A 16,493-nucleotide genomic window follows, 5' to 3' on the forward strand; every position below is an offset into this window, starting at 1 on the left:
TCACATGCCAGGTGGGTGTGTTGGTGGGTTAATAGATAGGTAGGGGGAGGTGAGGCTGGAGAGCTATGGTGAGACCGTTCATGCAGGCCCTTCCATGTACACGGAGGAGCCGGGACTTGATTGTGTTGCAAATTGAGAACCATCAGGGATTTTAAAGCAGCAGAAAGATGTGATCTGTTCATCTTTCTGTTTTAGAAAGGTATCTTCGAGTAGTACTGAGGCAAGCTTAGAGGGAAGGAGACAGAAGGCATGAAGGAAGACTGTGGTGAGTCTAAGCAAAAGACGATGAAGCCTGAACTGGGATGCTGGCAGAGGAGTGGAGACGTGGTAAATGTCAGAAGCATCTCGGAGGCAGTCCTAAGGCCAAACCCAGGCGGCAGTGTGTTGTGTGGCACTCACACTGCGTGGGAAGGCAGGACGCTGAGTTTCTGGGCTTTGTTCTGCTCTCAACTCATGGTATCACCTGGGGTCTCCTCATCTTTTGGAATTCCTGGTGGTAAAGGGAAGTTCCTGGTCCTACCTGTGTGTCCAGTTTCGGGATTCTAGTAAAGGGAAATTAAAGCCGACAAAACATCAAAAACCTCAACACAGCTTTGAGTTTCACAGTCTTTTTTTTTTTTTTTTTTTTTTTTTGCACCTGATGGCCTTTCTCTCTATTGTAAAATTCAAAACAAAAAATGTAGGTGTTGGATTATTAACGTGTTGAATATCAAAATCTTATAATTGTGCAACTAAGGACAGTTCTTGATTCTCCTGGCTAATATACATTCTATTTTGTGTGTGTGTGGTTTGGTGTGTATGTGTGTGTGTGTTTCTCTAATACTGTCAGCATCATCCTGCTTTATATTACCTCGACATCTATATTTGATATATTTAATAGCCCTTAGTTGAAATTTTCATGTTTTTGCTTTTAGAGAAACTGAAGTCATTGGATTGGTATTATTTGCTGCGCATTCTCTGCGCTGTTGATCTTCTAACTTCCTAAGTATTTTGAGGTGTACTATTCCCGAGCTGTTAACAGACTAGGGCACACTCAGCACGCAGCAACCCCTGGTGTCGGTAGACTTCACCCAGGAAGTGGGCAGAGCTTGCTGGCTTCCATTTCCCACGCTTACTTGCAGTGGGTTTCCTTGAAGTGTTCTTTTCTAATGAACTGAAGCATCAGAGATCCTTCGGACATGATATGATATAGTTGGATACTTCAGTTGCAGTCACTTGAAGCGTTAGCTGTCTTTACAGTATCTTGTTAAAAGCACTTCTTTCTTTTCATTCCAGTTCCCAAAGACCCGAAACCCCAGTGGAGACGTGTAGCATGGAGTTATGACTGTACCCTGCTGGCCTATGCAGAAAGCACGGGAACCGTGAGGGTGTTTGATCTCATGGGAAGTGAACTCTTTGTTATTGCCCCGGTACGTTCCTGCCTGAAACCAATAAGCTACTGTTTTTGAACGCCTTTTATGCATAGGTACTCGAATGAATGTGAAGAAAGGGGAAATATAAATATACATCTGAATAATAAATTGTGAGCTTAAGAGTCTACATGAAATAATTATTCTTTGTATTTTTGTAATGCGCTATCCAGATGTGTAATCCACCATTATTAAAGCATGGTAGTAAGCAAAAACTAAATAGACACCGAAAGCTGTTGTAAAGTTCCAGCGAGGTAAAGAAAGTCAGTGGGCTGTCCCAATAGGAACAGCTTGGAGGAGGGCTGGAATTTGTTACCCTCAAGGGGAGAGTGGAGAAAACAATTAGTGGTGGTAATAACTTGTACAGTGCTTTGTACTGATGACTTTGATGTACTGCATTCTTGTTCAATAATCACAACAGTCCTTCCAGTAGTTTCGGCTGATATTACCTGCATTTTATACTTTAGAGAACTGAAATTGAGAGAGAGAGTAAAATGACCTTTTCCATGGCAGTGAAGTTAGCAAGTGTCTCTCTTAGGAATCCAGTGCTTTTTACTTTGTATCCTTCTTGCTTAGGTGAGCAGATACAGGGACAGGTAGAACAGTGTTTCTAACTGGGCTGTATCCCAGAATCACCTGGGAAGCTTTACAAAGAAAACAAAAACAAACAAAATAGACCCTGGCTTCCCTCCTAGAAATTCTGCTTTCGTTGATCTGTGTGGGCCCTAGTCATTAATATTTTTTCCAGCTGATTAAAAACTTAATCAGTTGGATTAAGTGGATTCTAATGAGAAGCTAGGTTGAGAACCAGTGAGCTACAGAATGATTTTTGTTCAGAAATAATGCGTGGAAAAACTTAAAACAGCATGTTGGGCTCATATTACGGAAGTCCTGGGGAACCAAGCTAAGATGTTTGTATTGCTCTTTTCTAGACTAACAGTGTCTGATAGAAATGTCATGTGAGCTACACACACACACACACACACACACACACACACCCCATATGTGATTTTAAATTTTTTAGTAATTGAATTGAGTTAAAAGAAACAGGTAAAATTTATATCTTTTATTTACTCCAATAAATCCTAAATATCATTTCAACATGTAATCAATGTAAAAATTATTATGAGATATTTTACTTTGGTACATTTTTTCTTGAAATTTGGTGTGCATTTTTATATTTATAGCACATCTCAATTTGGACTAGCCATGTAGCCGGTATTCAGGGGCTGTGGCCACAGTATTTTGTTGCCTGGTTCCCACTGAAAAGCCATTCAGGGCGGACAACTTGATTGTGTGCGCTTCCCAAGGTGCATGCGCCCTCAGATCCTTAGCAGGATAACCTGATATTTAGACGATGAAAAAAGGTTGGCGCTGAGTGAGTGGTTTTGTGTCCTGTCCTTTAAGTTGCTGATTAGGCAAATACAAAGTAATCGGAGACTTTTTTTTTAGCATTGGTCACTGCTGGGTGTGAAATGAACATGTGAAGGCTTATATCTGAATTCTGTATTTTAGAACTCATTGAGGTTGAATGGTGGCATGACTTTTTTTTTTTTTCCTTTTTTGCCACGGAAGCCAAGTCTGAACATAAAACTCACTTATCTAAGTGAATATCTTGTCTAGGGAGGCTGCTGTGGTTGCAGCGTGAGTTTGGAGGGATGGTGGAGGCCTGGGTATCTGGTTCATGGCACGTGGGTTTGCATGCTGCTTCAGTATACAGATCAATTCTGGGCTCTCTTATTTAAACCGCACCTGGTAAGGCCAATGTCTCGGATATCTTCCAGTTGTATATATGTTAACATCTACCTTTTTAGTAATTTAATTTCCCCCTCTTCTACAGGCATCTAGTTTACCAGGTGATTTGAGCTATGCCATTGCTGGGTTGATATTTTTAGAATATAAAGCAAGTGCACAGTGGTCTGCAGAACTTTTAGTCATCAGTTACCGAGGAGAACTTAGAAGTTACTTTGTAAGGTAATAAAATACTTTTTTTGGGAAGACCCATTTGAAATGTTTATTTCTCTGGTGTAGTGTCTGATTTTGTTGTTTTTCTTCTCCTTTTTTTTTTCTTTCAGCATTTTATTAAAAAAAGTTGCAAATATAATAGGAAAGTTGAAAGAATTGTATAGTGAAAACTCATATGCCTCCACTTGAATTCTATTAGCATTTTACTATACTTGCTATGTCACATTTCTTCCCATCCCTCTATCCAGCCATTAATCAATCTTATTTTTTAATGAATTTTGGTACTTTAGCATGCATATCATTAATTAAAGCTCAGTATTTGCTTATAGTTTTCTTTCTTTTGAGATAAAATTTGCATACAACAAAATGCACAGATGTAAGTATATCAGCCAGTGAGTTATGACAAATGTATATACTTGTGCAGTTCAAACCCCTGTCCAGATACAGAACATTGCCATCTTGCTAGAAAGTTCTTCCCTCCTGCCCCTTTCTAGTAAATCTTTGTCCACACTCACCCCCAGAACAACTACTGTTTATAGTTTTTTTCTATCATAGATTAGTTTTGCCTTTCTAGTAATTCACATTAATGGACTCATAGTATGTACTCTTTTGTTTAAGTCTTCATTCAGAATATTTTGAAAACTTTTTTTTTAGCTGAGCCATCCTCTACCTGTTGGCAGCTCAGCGGCTGCTCAGCTTGGGCCGGGACTCGAACTGCTGTTGGCTCAGAGCTCAAACTCCTGAGCGAGCTCTTAACCAACTGAGCCACTCGGCCGGCCTCAGAATATTTTGAGATTCATCCATGTTTTTATATGTATCAGCTTATTCCATTTTATTGTTGATTAGCATTTCATTATATGAATATCTCATGTGTCTTAGTTTGGGTTGGTAGGACAAAATACCATAAACTGTGTGGCTTATCAGCAACAGAAGTTTATTTCTCCCAGTCCTGGGTGCTGGGAGTCTGAATTCAGGGTGCCAGTATGGTGGGCTCTGGTGAGGACCCCCTTCTGGCTTGCAGACTGCTGACTTTTTGTATCCCCACTTGGTGGAAAGAGAGCTAACTAGCTCTCTGGCCTCTTCTCATGAGGGAGCAAATCCTATTCATGAGGGCTCCACCCTTATGACCTACTTACCTTCCCAAGACCCCACTTGCAAATACCATTGCATTAGCATTAGAGTTTTCACACATGCATTTTGGGGAGGATGCAAGCTTTCAATCTGTGGGGGTGGGGGTGGGGTCAGAACATGCAGTCCATAACATTCATGATTTGCTTACCCATTCTTTTGTTGATGCATACCTGAGTTTCCAGGTTTGGGCTATGAAACTTCTATGACCATTCTGGCACAAGCTTTAGGAACCTACGTTTTCATTTCTACTGGGCCAATATTGAGTAGAATTGCTGAGTTATAGGGTATAGATAGTTTATAAGACTGCCAGACCTTTTTCTAAAGTTTTTGTATCATTCACATTCTCACTATAATGTATCAGTTCTGGTTGCTTTACATCCTCACCAGTATGTGGTCTTACCTGTCTTTTACATTATAGACATTTTAGTGGGTTTTTAGTGGTTGATAACTTACTGTGGCTTAATGGCATTGATTTCTTTTTTACCTTAAATTTAGTGTTGGAACAAATCAGAGCTATCAGGAGAGCCACTGTTTCAGCTTCAGTAGTCATTATCCTCATGGAATCAACACAGCTGTATACCATCCTGGCCACAGGTAAGCATCCACTTGTTCTCGTATTTGGTGGGGTATTAAGTGGATGTAGAAATCTTCGTCCTGTTTTAGAAGAAATTGTCCATTCTGATTCTCATTTCGGCCTTCTCATTTTCTTCTCTTGTGCATAGTTATCTTAAGTATCTTAATATTGTTGTAGTCCTTTTCTGAGCGCTCCTGCTCATGTGTGGCTGACTGGGCCCTGAGCCAGGTGGGGCGCTGACAGTGCTCACTGAGGAATTCCTTCTTCTCCCTTGACCCTCTAAATCTTATTTTTCTCATCTGTAAAAATGTGCGTAATCCCTACCTCTTCTCATTGTTGAGAGAGCTCTTAAAATACTACATATAAAGTGCACTTGTATAGAAGGGCCTAGTAGACATTACAGATTCCTTTCCTTTTTTGTAAGTTTGGCCGCTTTGATTGTTGCACTGTTAGACTTACCCTGTCTGTGAGTCCTTTGATTGTTGGACAGCTGCTTCCTACAACTACTGTATCCCAGACTTCATCTCTGCCACTGCTTGGTCTGTTTGCCGTGTCAACTGAGAGTCACTGGAAACTTTGGGCATTTTCTAATTCCAATGATTTCTTCTCTTTAATTTTGTTATATGAGAATAAAATTTACATATATTTTATAAATTAACCAAGCTAAATTTTTGGTTCTCGAAATGGGAAGAATATCAACTTGTGAGTCAGACAAACCTAGTTTGAGTTCTGAATTTTAAAAATTTTTTCTTTTAATTAAAATTTATTGGGGTAACAGTGGTTAGTAAAATTACATAGGTTTCAAGTGTACAATTCTGTAATACATCATCTATGTATCACATTCTGTGTTCACCACCCAGAATCAGTTTTCCTTCCATCACCATATATTTGTTCCCCTTTACCCTCATCTACCACCCCTTCCCCCCGTACCCTCTGGTAACCACTAAACTGTTGTCTGGGTCCATGAATTTTTGTTTCTTTGTCTTGTTCTTTTGTTGCTTTCAGTTTTGTATCCCACATATCAGTGAAGTCATATGGTTCTCGACTTTTTCTGTCTGACTTATTTTGCATAACATAATCTCAAGATCCATCTTTGTTGTTGCAGATGGTACTATTTCATCTTACGGCAGAATAATATTTCATTGTGTCTATATACTACATCTTCTATATCCAGGCATCTATCGAAGGACATTTTGGTTGTTTCCATGTCTTGGCCACTGTAAATAAAGCTGCAGTGAACATCGGAGCACATATGCCTTTTTGGATAAATGTTTTCAGATTTTTTGTGTACATACCCCGAACTCATTTTATGAGGCTAACATTACCCTGATACCAAAACCTGGTAAAGATAACACAAAAAAAGAAAATTACAGATCAATATCGCTGATGAATACAGATTCAAAAATCCTAAACAAAATTCTAGCAAATCGAATACAACAATGAATTAAAAAGATTATACATCACGATCAAGTGGGGTTCATCCCAGGGGCACAAGGATGGTTCAACATCTGCAAATTGAGTTCTGAATTTTCAGGCTTACTCTGCCTGTTTGCAAGTCCTTCAACTTTCTGACTCCCAGTGTACTTAAGATTTTTTGATTGACAATGTGTGTAAGTTTTCTATGCTATTCAATCATAGGTCTGTTCTTGTCTTTTGTTCAGAATTTTATTATTATGAAAATTGTATTCTACAGAAGAACAGCCCCCACACTCACACCCACATCCATGTCCCACACACCGAAAACTCCTTTGTGCTCTCCCCTGAGCCCATCCCCTCCGTCCCCCTAGAGACAACCACTGTCCCGAATTTTGTTTATCATTTTCTTGCTTTCTTTATAGTTTTACCAGTTATTCATATTTAGTTTTGCTATTTGACTTTCTGTAAATGGAATCACACAGAAGACATAGAAGTCTTGCTTTGAGACTTGCTTTTTGATGCATATTTCTCTAGTTCATTCATTTTTAATTACCATTAGAATATTTCATTCTATGAATATATTGCAGCATATTTATCCATTCTCCTGTAGATGAAAATTTAGTTTGTTTCCAGTTTTGTTTTTTGGTTATAAAAACAGTACTGGGGTAAAATTTATTGTGCATTTCTCTGACACATATGTGCAAGAATTTCTGTAGTGTATATAATAACTAGCAGTGGAATTGTTAAATTGTCAGGTAAGCGCATCTTAAACTTTACTAGGAAATGTAAATGTTTTCGAGAATGGTTCTTCCAATTTACAATTTCATCAGCAGTATATGAAAGTTTTTGTTGTTTTATATTTTTTAAGATTTTTATTGGGGAATTGGGGGATGGGAATAGCGCTGGGGAATTGGGGGAAGGGGAACAGACAAGTTGCTGTCGTTTTGTTCTTCAGTCTAGTTGTGGAGGACGTTGCTTCACTGGCCCATGTTGGCACCATCATTGTGCTCTTCCGGGTGAGGCAGATCCATCACTGGCTTCTGGACGGCCGCTCACTGTGGCTGCTGGCTACACACGGTAGCCATGGCAACCCACTGCCACAGGGGCTGCAGCCTACGCCGTAGCCGGCAACTCATGGCAGCCCAGCTCCAGGTGGAGCTGTTGTTCAGCATCTTAGCTGTAGAGGGCAGTGTTACTGACCCTCATATGTGGGATCCAAACCGGGGCCCTCTGGCATCCCAAGCCAGCTCTTAACCAATGCACCACTCGGCCGGCCCTTGTTTTATATTCTTATTAGCACTCTTGATGCTGTCAGACTTAAATATTTGCTAATCTGGTAGGTATAAAAGAATATCTTATTGTGGTTTTAATTTACATTGACTTGATTACTGATGAGGGACCCCTTAAAAAGTGTATGCGTTTTGTTAGAGAAATGTCTGTTATTAGGTAGATGGATGAGGTAGAATACCTATTTTATCTTTAGCTGCACTACTTTCCATCACTCTTATTTATTGTAACTTGCTGTGTGCAACACATCATGTTAGGTTTTGTGAAGGATGTAAAGATGGAGGACAGTTCTGACCTCAGGGTCTCATATGGTTGAACGGGAAATAGTATGTACATATATTATAGCTATGCATATAGATCTAGCGTATATTTCTGATGTCTAATATACATTTTCTCTATTTAAATATGTATATTTTCATATGTATGTGTGTGTGTGTGTTGTGTGTGTCGTGTGTGTGTATGTGTGTGTGTGTGTGTGTGTGTGGTGTGATTGAAATTATGGTGAATGTTTAAATAAAAAATTTATTACAGGAAAAGACACATTGCCCTTCACCCCCCTCAGTATACTCCCCCTGGCTTCGAGCACACTTATCCTGTCATTCTTGCCACTTTCTGAAGCAGTTCTGGAAGTCCTCTTTCATGAGTGTCTTTACTTCATCTTCTGTCATGACAACACTCCGTGTCACACATCGCTTTTGGTTCAGTAATTTCTGTCAAATAAAAACATTACGGTGTGTCCTCATCCACCTTATTCACCGGATCTGGCACCATGCGACTTCTGGCTCTTCAGGACATGCATCGAAGCAGCCATGACAGTACAACCAAAGACATATTTATATGTACAGAGGATGCCCCAAAATGTACACACTTAAGAAAGGAAAAAACTGTATTGAAATTATAATACTCAATATATACCGATAACAAAAGATGAATACAAGTCATGTGTATACATTTTTTGGCATCCCCGGTATATTTATATATAAAGACATATTTATATATATAAAAATATAAAGATATAAAATGTGTGTGTGTGTGTGTGTGTGTGTGTAAACTGGATTGCAAACTAGAAACAAGGGCCTTGAAAGCGTGTGGGTGGTTTTGTGGGCATCCAGACAAAGGAGATACTCCTTCCTTGTAGGATCAGGGAAGATGGCAGGTGGCCCTTGGACTTGTTTTGGAGAATGCATGCGATATGGACATGATGGGCATTCCAGACAAGGTGACAGTGACGAGGAAGGCAGCTACAGTGTACTTCTGGGAAACTGCCACTGCTGTCGCTTGGCTGGCACTGTGAGGTGTGTGTGTGGTGGGGAGGGGAGGAGGTGGTGGTGATGGGGGGCAGGGCGCTGGAAAGACAGTGTGAGGTCAGATAATTGGTATTAAGTGTCAGCCTGCTGGTTAGGGATGCCAGTGGTTGAGGTGAGGAAATGCGGTCAGGTGTGCTTTGGGGGATGTAGATTCAGTGGGGAGACGAGAGTCTGGTGGCGCACAGATGACGTGCACTAGTTCAGACCGCAGGCAGCAAGGGCCTAGTCTTTTTCCTGCATATAATTGCTGTTCTCTGTTTGTGCCACATTTGGACACTACTTATGTATATATCACGTTATTATTTTTTCCTGTTCTGATGAGTAGATCCTACATCTCCCATTATCATGTCAGATACTTGGAGACCAAGAATGTAAAAGTCCCAGCATCTTCTAGTATAAGAACTCTGTTAATTGATAGCTCTCTGTCTGTGGGCTCCTTGGAGAAGTAATTCTAATTTCCTGAGTGGAGAAGAAAAATTGTTTCTTTTAATTTTTCTCTTTTTCTTCTCTATTTCGTATTCTTGTCCATCCCCTACTTTTCTGTTTTATTTTTCTTGTCCCCTTTAAAGAAGCGTATTTTATATCTTGATTCTTTGCCATTTCTGTTTGTTTTATTTCATACTGACCATCCCACTGTCTTGATTGATTGCCAAGGCTGGTATTTGGTTTCTTTTTTCCTCACAGTATTTCAAGAGGGTAAGTGGGGTTCACTTGGGAGCATAGGTTTGAAATTATCATACACTAAATAGTTATTACATGATAAGTCAGATTTCATTTATTATTTTTCAGGCTTTCACTTTCTGGCCCAGGATCTAAGCAAAGGCATTTTTTGGGGGATGACCTCTATATAAAAATTCTGGAAAGTGAAATATATTACCAAACCCCAGAATGCGGGGGAGGGGGCTCTCCTTGGTTCTGCAGTCATATACAACTCTTGGTAACAGTCAGCTCGAAGATGGATGACTGCGTGAAGGTTTCTGAATGAAAATTATTACAAAGCAAGGAGTATGTGCGACGCCCTGTTGTGTCTGACAAAAATAGTGCTAGCTTGTTTGTTTTTCATTATATGGGTTTTTTTAAATGGAAGAAGCTGAAATAGTCATCACGTTTTTATTTATTTTCGGTTACTCTAGGAATATAAGCCTGTGATATTTATCATCTACAAGGATTTTATAAATATGAAATAAATCAGCCAGAGTGGAGTTGGGATAAATTGGGAATATACAAAATCAAGGTTTTATGAAATTCATTGTTTTGCCTGATGCTGCGAGCACTGTTGAGGAAGAGAAATTGAGGTGGTAAAATGGGTAATATAAAAAAAAAATAATTGAGAAGCTTTGGGATAAGCTCTGTGGATGTGCTGATTTTGACGATTTTCTTTTTAACGTATCCTAACTCCAGCCTAATGGCTGTATTTCACCCTCCCCAAGCCATCTCACACTCCAGTCCTGCTCCCCCTCCTGAAATCCCGCCACCCCCTGCCCCCCATCACTTTCCTGCCTTCTCTTTTCTGTTCTCAGTGTTCTCTCTGTCCTGTTAACTTGTTAATTTTGGCTTACATTGTACCTGGTTATAGCTAAGAGGAATCTCTTACCTTCTCTGCATTTCTTAGAGGGACGGCATTCAACTTAGTCTCCGCGGGTCCTGTGCTTGGTGGTGGAGATTCAGTGTATTGTCTTCCCTCTAGGAGCGCACAGTCTAGTGTGGGAGCCATGTATCCACAATGAAGGGCACTCAATGTGAGTTAAGTTCAAATACAAGGTTTCATCTGTGTGCATATTTTTAAATGATGTTGCTTTTAACAGTATATAGATTTTTAAAGGTTTTATTCCTAATGTCACAGTGCATTTTTACAAGCAAAATCTGACTTGTTCAACTTTGAATCTCCTGCAGTTCCTTGATAACTACACAAAGATAATTATTTAGCGTTTGAAGTCAGCTTCTTTAGACCTTAATTTACATTTCAGCAAAGACAAATGGTGGAAAACATGCCACTTTTCTTGGGCCCTTTTGAAAAGCCACTCATGCTGAAAAACCTTGGTGACCTTGTGATACTGACTTTAAATGTATAATTCAGTGATTTTTAGTATGTTACAGAGTTGTGCAAACTCTATTACAATCAGTTTTAGAAATTTTCCATTACTCCTAAAAATTGCTTATGTCTGTGAGTTATGGGATGTAAATCATCTCATAGAACTATAATAAATAAAGGAATGAATAAAAAAGGAAAAATAGATCCTTTAAATAGGCTTTCATTTGAACCCTTTATGTTAAGAAAGAATCATGTTTCCTACAGTCTATGGGGAACAATCAGGATTGATTAATGTGTATCATGGTTGTGCAAAGGATGATTCAAGGTTTTTATTTTTGCCCCCCCCCCCCCCCCCGCTGCCTTTTTCTCTTAGTCAGCTGTGTTTTAGGCCAAATACAGATTCTACAGAAAGAACTTGAACCACATTTACAGGGACTGATAAACTGTGGTTTCAGGTTGCCTTAAAGTAGATTACAATCAGATTACAAACTGCTCTGTTGAAGAGTCATTGGGAAACCGCGTTGCCCCCATCATGCACCACCAGTAGGGACTGCTGCTGCTCTGGGAAAGGCTCAGAAGATGGAGCAGGACGGGGTCTTTAGGAAGCTGTTAATTTTAGGGGAGACTGAGGAATACCTTTAAGTAATGACATGCTGAAGTGTTAAAGGGCTATGCTTTCTGTGTTCTGATTTGGTCGTCTCATTTCTCCTAAACAAAACCTTAAGCATTTTAAATACATGAGTCCTTGATGCTCATGGGATAAAGGGAGCATTCCAAATAAATAGCTAGTATGTAGTGTGTGTGTGTGTGTGTGTGTGTGTGTGTGTGTGTGTGTGTGTGTATCAGAAATTTTTAGTGACTGAATGAGCTCTTAGGTGACATGATACCAAGAAGATAGTGTTGGAAGTTCCCTACCTGAAAGGTTGACCCGAGGGCCTGGGCAAATTTTGTCTCCTCCTGTGAGGTGTAAGTTCCATCTAGACCTCTGAGATGCTTTTGGAGAGTAATTAGTGGACTTCACAGTCCTTACATTGCCTGTCTTTCTCTTTGGTTCCAAAGGTCGTATATATTCTGGGCGGATCAGGGCATTGATATGTGGAGATACACTTTGTTGACATCTGGAGGAGCAGATAGGTATAAATTGCATTGTAAATTTTTCATAAACCCTAACTAGATAAGATTAATAATTTTATGAAGGGTTGCTTCTAGACAAGGAATGAGTGCTTTAGTCATGCTCATTGCTGATTGCCTTCCATTGCTGAGAGAGTACATTTGGCCTTTGGTAATGTAGAGGCTGTTGTGAGAGATGAATGCGCACCTTGTACCTGAGAAGTACAGGTTTGTCAGTAATTGAGTTGACCTTATATTCCAGGTGTTTTTCATTTTGCTTCTCAATTTCTCATTCCTCCAGCATGAGAAAATTCTTCCATAAGTTCAGGTTGGTTTTTTGAAGAGAAATGCAGAGCCGCTGTTGTCTGTAGAGAAAGCTATTGGGTTGTCGGAAAAGTCATGACGTATTTTTTTTTTTTATGTTTTTCATTGCAAAAATGCGTCATGACTTTTCCGACAACCCAATACATGGTGTCCGTAGAGGTAAAGCCCTTAGATATAAATTAAGGGACTTCTGAGTGTCACAGGCTAATTTTTTGTTTTCTGTTTTGTTTCATAGGCATTTGTGTCCAGGGAGGCAGGGCAGTGAGTCTTGGCTATATCCTGTGACCTGTTTTCATCCAGAATATGTAAACAGACAGACAGACACGTGTGACTCAGAAGCATCTTAGTCCTCAGCTGCCTGGCTTTTAAGTCGAAGCCAATGCTGTATTAATTTGACCTTTTTGGTCAAGCATTGAAAAGTATTAAATTATTTGGAAATCAGCTTTGACCCATCCATCACGCCTCCATTTGGAGATTCTTTGTTAGTAGAGGCTAATTCTTATTATGTTACCGTTACATTTAAATGGGCCTTCAAAGATCTTCATAAATTATTGAATCTGGTTCAGTCAATCTCTCTACCCCCAGCCCTTCTTTCAGAGTGTTTTGGTTGTAGTTTAACTAGATATGATAACCTTATATGTCAGTGAATTTCATTGCTCTTCAGCAAGATATTTTGTTTATACCTCCTCCGTCCCCCCAGTTATAAGGACTGCTCCACATTCCCTCTGCAAAGATTTGTGGCAATACAATTTTAAGGAATAACTTGGGCCAGATTGAATTTCTTGTTCTACTTGGAGTGATGCTAGCTGTTGTGGATCCCTTCTGGGAGTAGAGAGTTGAAAAAAGTCTATTGAGTTTTTAGCTTATTTTATAGGAATGAAACGATGATACTTAGTTATGTTTTATAGACAAATAGAAAAATTTAAAAAAATATATTTTTGATGTACTAGAATGTGTACTGGATTAGGAGACAGGAGACCTGTTTTTGGTTTCTGTAAATGGCCAGATGGTCTCTGCGGTAACTACTCAATTCTTCCATTGTAGTGTGAAAGCAGCCATAAACCACATATAAATCAATGAGTGTTACTGTGTTCCAATAAAGCTTTATTCACAAAAATAGGCGGTGGGCCGGATTTGGTCCAGAGGCTGTAGTTTGCTGACTCCTGCTCCAGAGAACGTGAGACATATGTAAATTCTTGCATTTCTCAGGATGTCTTTGTTTTTAAAGCCTTTGTGCTTCTTGTTTTTTTCGTTTGCCTGGAATGTCCTTCCTGTTTGTGTTCTCGTCTGTCTGTCTGCTGTACAATGTTTGGCTGGGTTGACCAGTTAGAATCCATCTTTACGTTGGTAAGAAAGAATACATTTATTCAACACTTGGTAACCTGCTGGGGTGTGGCCTCCCTGAGGGCGAGCGTCTTAGTGCTGGGTCATCAGTGCTCATTGCAGTGCTTTGCCTGGAGAATCTGTCAGTAAATTCTGGTTCAATTGTTAACATTTACTTGGCTTTGTCAGAACATATGGAAAAGGGTAAAAGCAATACTGATGCTCTGGAATGTAAACTGAGGGTAGAAACTTTATCTGTGTTACTTGTAGCTCTATTTTCAGCACTTACAACACAACCTGGCAAACAGGGTGCACAGTAAGTATTGAGTAAATGAGTGAAAGCCTGACTTTGGCAGAATTCAAATTTAAGAGCTCAGGTGGAACACAACTGTATGAATGGAAGGCCTGAAAAGGGTTTTTCAAACCTTTCTTAGGTGAAATTACAGCCTCATCAACCCACAGGACTATAAATTCCTTTAGGGGAGGGAAAATTTGGTTTCCTTTTGCAGTATTGCCTGCACTGCTAGCACAGTACCTTTCAAATTTTAGGCACGTCCTAAATTGATATTGAATTCACTTGACCTTTCAGTTAAGATTATTGCTGAGAAAATGAACTTGATGGAGTCTTGACTGATTACCAGGTACTTACTGAATCCTAGTCTTCGCAGTCCTGTAAGATCCTATCACAGCTGCACTTCTGTAGATGGAGAATCTGAAGCTCCGTGAGGTTAAGGACTTTCCTAAGATGGCGTGACGGTTAAACGGTAAACTGTGTCTTCTGATTCTCGTGCTCAGTAAGCTTTTCTCTGTCCATGGGTTGGCAGACAATGGCCTGTGGGCCAAATCTGGCCTGTTTTTGTATGGCCTGTGAGCCAATAATGGATTGTACAGTTTTAAAAAAATGTTTGAAAAAAAAATGAAGACTATTTTCTGACCCATGAAAATTACATGAAATTCAAATTTCAGTGTCAATAAAGTAAAATTTTATTAGAACATAGCTGCACTTTTAAAATATGTTGTCTGTGCTTTCTTGCACAATGACAGAAGTGAGTAGTTGTGAAAGATACCACATAGTGCACGGAGATTAAAATATTTATTATCTGTCCTGTTATGGAAAATGTTAGGTGACCTCTATTCTGTGCCATCCAACCATCCAAGCATGGGTCCAGTTCTTCTTGGAAGGTATAAAGCAAGGAGTGTTGAACTTTATAGATTTTCCTGTACCTCTTGATTCTGAATTATAAATTATGCAAAGGGTGCCAAAAAATATATATATATACACATATACACACACACACACACACACACACACACGTTTTAAGAAAGGAAAACTATTAAAATTATAATACTCAATATATACTGATAACAAAAGATGAATACAAGTCACGTTTGACTTCTGCAATCACAAGAGGTCCTCAAAGTGGTTACCATCAGTGTCCAGACACTTCTGATTACAGTGAACTACTGCTTGAGCAACGTTGACCAAAGTGTTCACTTGTATACATTTTTTTGGCACCCCAGGTAATTTAAGGAATTTATAACCAGGTACCACTCAATTTTAAATACATTAAATACCTAATTATCAAATTGCCAGGAAAAGGAAATTTTATTACTGAACTAAGTAATCTTCAATAGTGCTTTCTCCATCCAAGAAACATTCTCATGTTTTGTCTTTAACTACTAAGCATTCAATACAATCCATTTTCTATGATTAGCCTTAAGCGTGTGTTGACTAAATAGTGTGACGCTTCATACTGTGTTTTATAGTGAACTTTGTCTTCCAGAGCTCAGCTTACAGATTCCCACGTAAGGCAAAGCTCTGCATTCTCACAGTGTGGGGCCTGTACCAGCAGCACCACACTCACCCGGAGAGGCTGTCAGATGTGCGAACTCTTGGGTGCGCCCTAGACCCACTGAGTCAGACCTGGAGGAGCCGCCCGCAGTCTGGGTTTTTGCAAGCCCTCTAGTGGTTCTGATGCATACTTACGTTAGAGAGCCATTGACGCATAGAGTCACGGTTATGTATGTTTTCTTATCCTTTATCTACTAAGTAACGGTAAACAGAATTTTAAATATTGAACTAATAGGATTTTTGTAGTAAAGAATGTTTTAGATATACTAAAATGAATTACAATTGGGAACATTGCAGTTATCCCAAGAGAGGAATAGCTTCTAGGCGTGAAGTACGTTGTCAAGCCCTGACTCTACCAGGTATGATCTCAAGCACTGTTCAATTTTGAGACAGGCCGTTTTTTCTTTCTTTCCCTGTCCGCCCTTGCTGGTTGTGTGTAGGGCTGGGCACATCCGAGTCTCCCTCTATGATTTCAAACTTCCTTATCTTGGCTTCAGGAAGTTTTAAGCCACTAGATGGCAGATTCTTCCAACAATTATCACCTTGGATCTTCTCAATATATCCTTTATAATAATTTTTGGAAATGATTTGCAGTGTCATGTTTAGCTGCCCCAGTTAATCAGCCTCACATATGTGTGATGCTTCGGGTGCCGCTTTCTGTCCCCCCCACCTGAAAGGTTGACCCGAGGGCCTGGGCAAATTTTGTCTCCTCCTGTGAGGTGTAAGTTCCATCTAGACCTCTGAGATGCTTTTGGAGAGTAAT

General features: G+C 39.6%; 1 protein-coding gene across 1 annotated transcript in view; it reads left to right on the forward strand.

The window, feature by feature from the left end:
• The window catches only part of NBAS (NBAS subunit of NRZ tethering complex), a 302,133-nt gene that overhangs the window by 21,081 nt on the left and 264,559 nt on the right, over window positions 1-16,493 (forward strand). Inside the window, exons 7-9 of the mRNA XM_019656632.1 lie at window positions 1,276-1,409; window positions 3,250-3,383; window positions 5,001-5,099. Of these exons, the coding sequence (XP_019512177.1) occupies window positions 1,276-1,409; window positions 3,250-3,383; window positions 5,001-5,099 (367 nt within the window). The remainder of the gene's footprint in view (window positions 1-1,275; window positions 1,410-3,249; window positions 3,384-5,000; window positions 5,100-16,493) is intronic.

The sequence above is a fragment of the Hipposideros armiger genome, unplaced genomic scaffold, assembly GCF_001890085.2.
Source record: "Hipposideros armiger isolate ML-2016 unplaced genomic scaffold, ASM189008v1 scaffold_0, whole genome shotgun sequence".
NCBI classification, from domain to species: domain Eukaryota; kingdom Metazoa; phylum Chordata; class Mammalia; order Chiroptera; family Hipposideridae; genus Hipposideros; species Hipposideros armiger.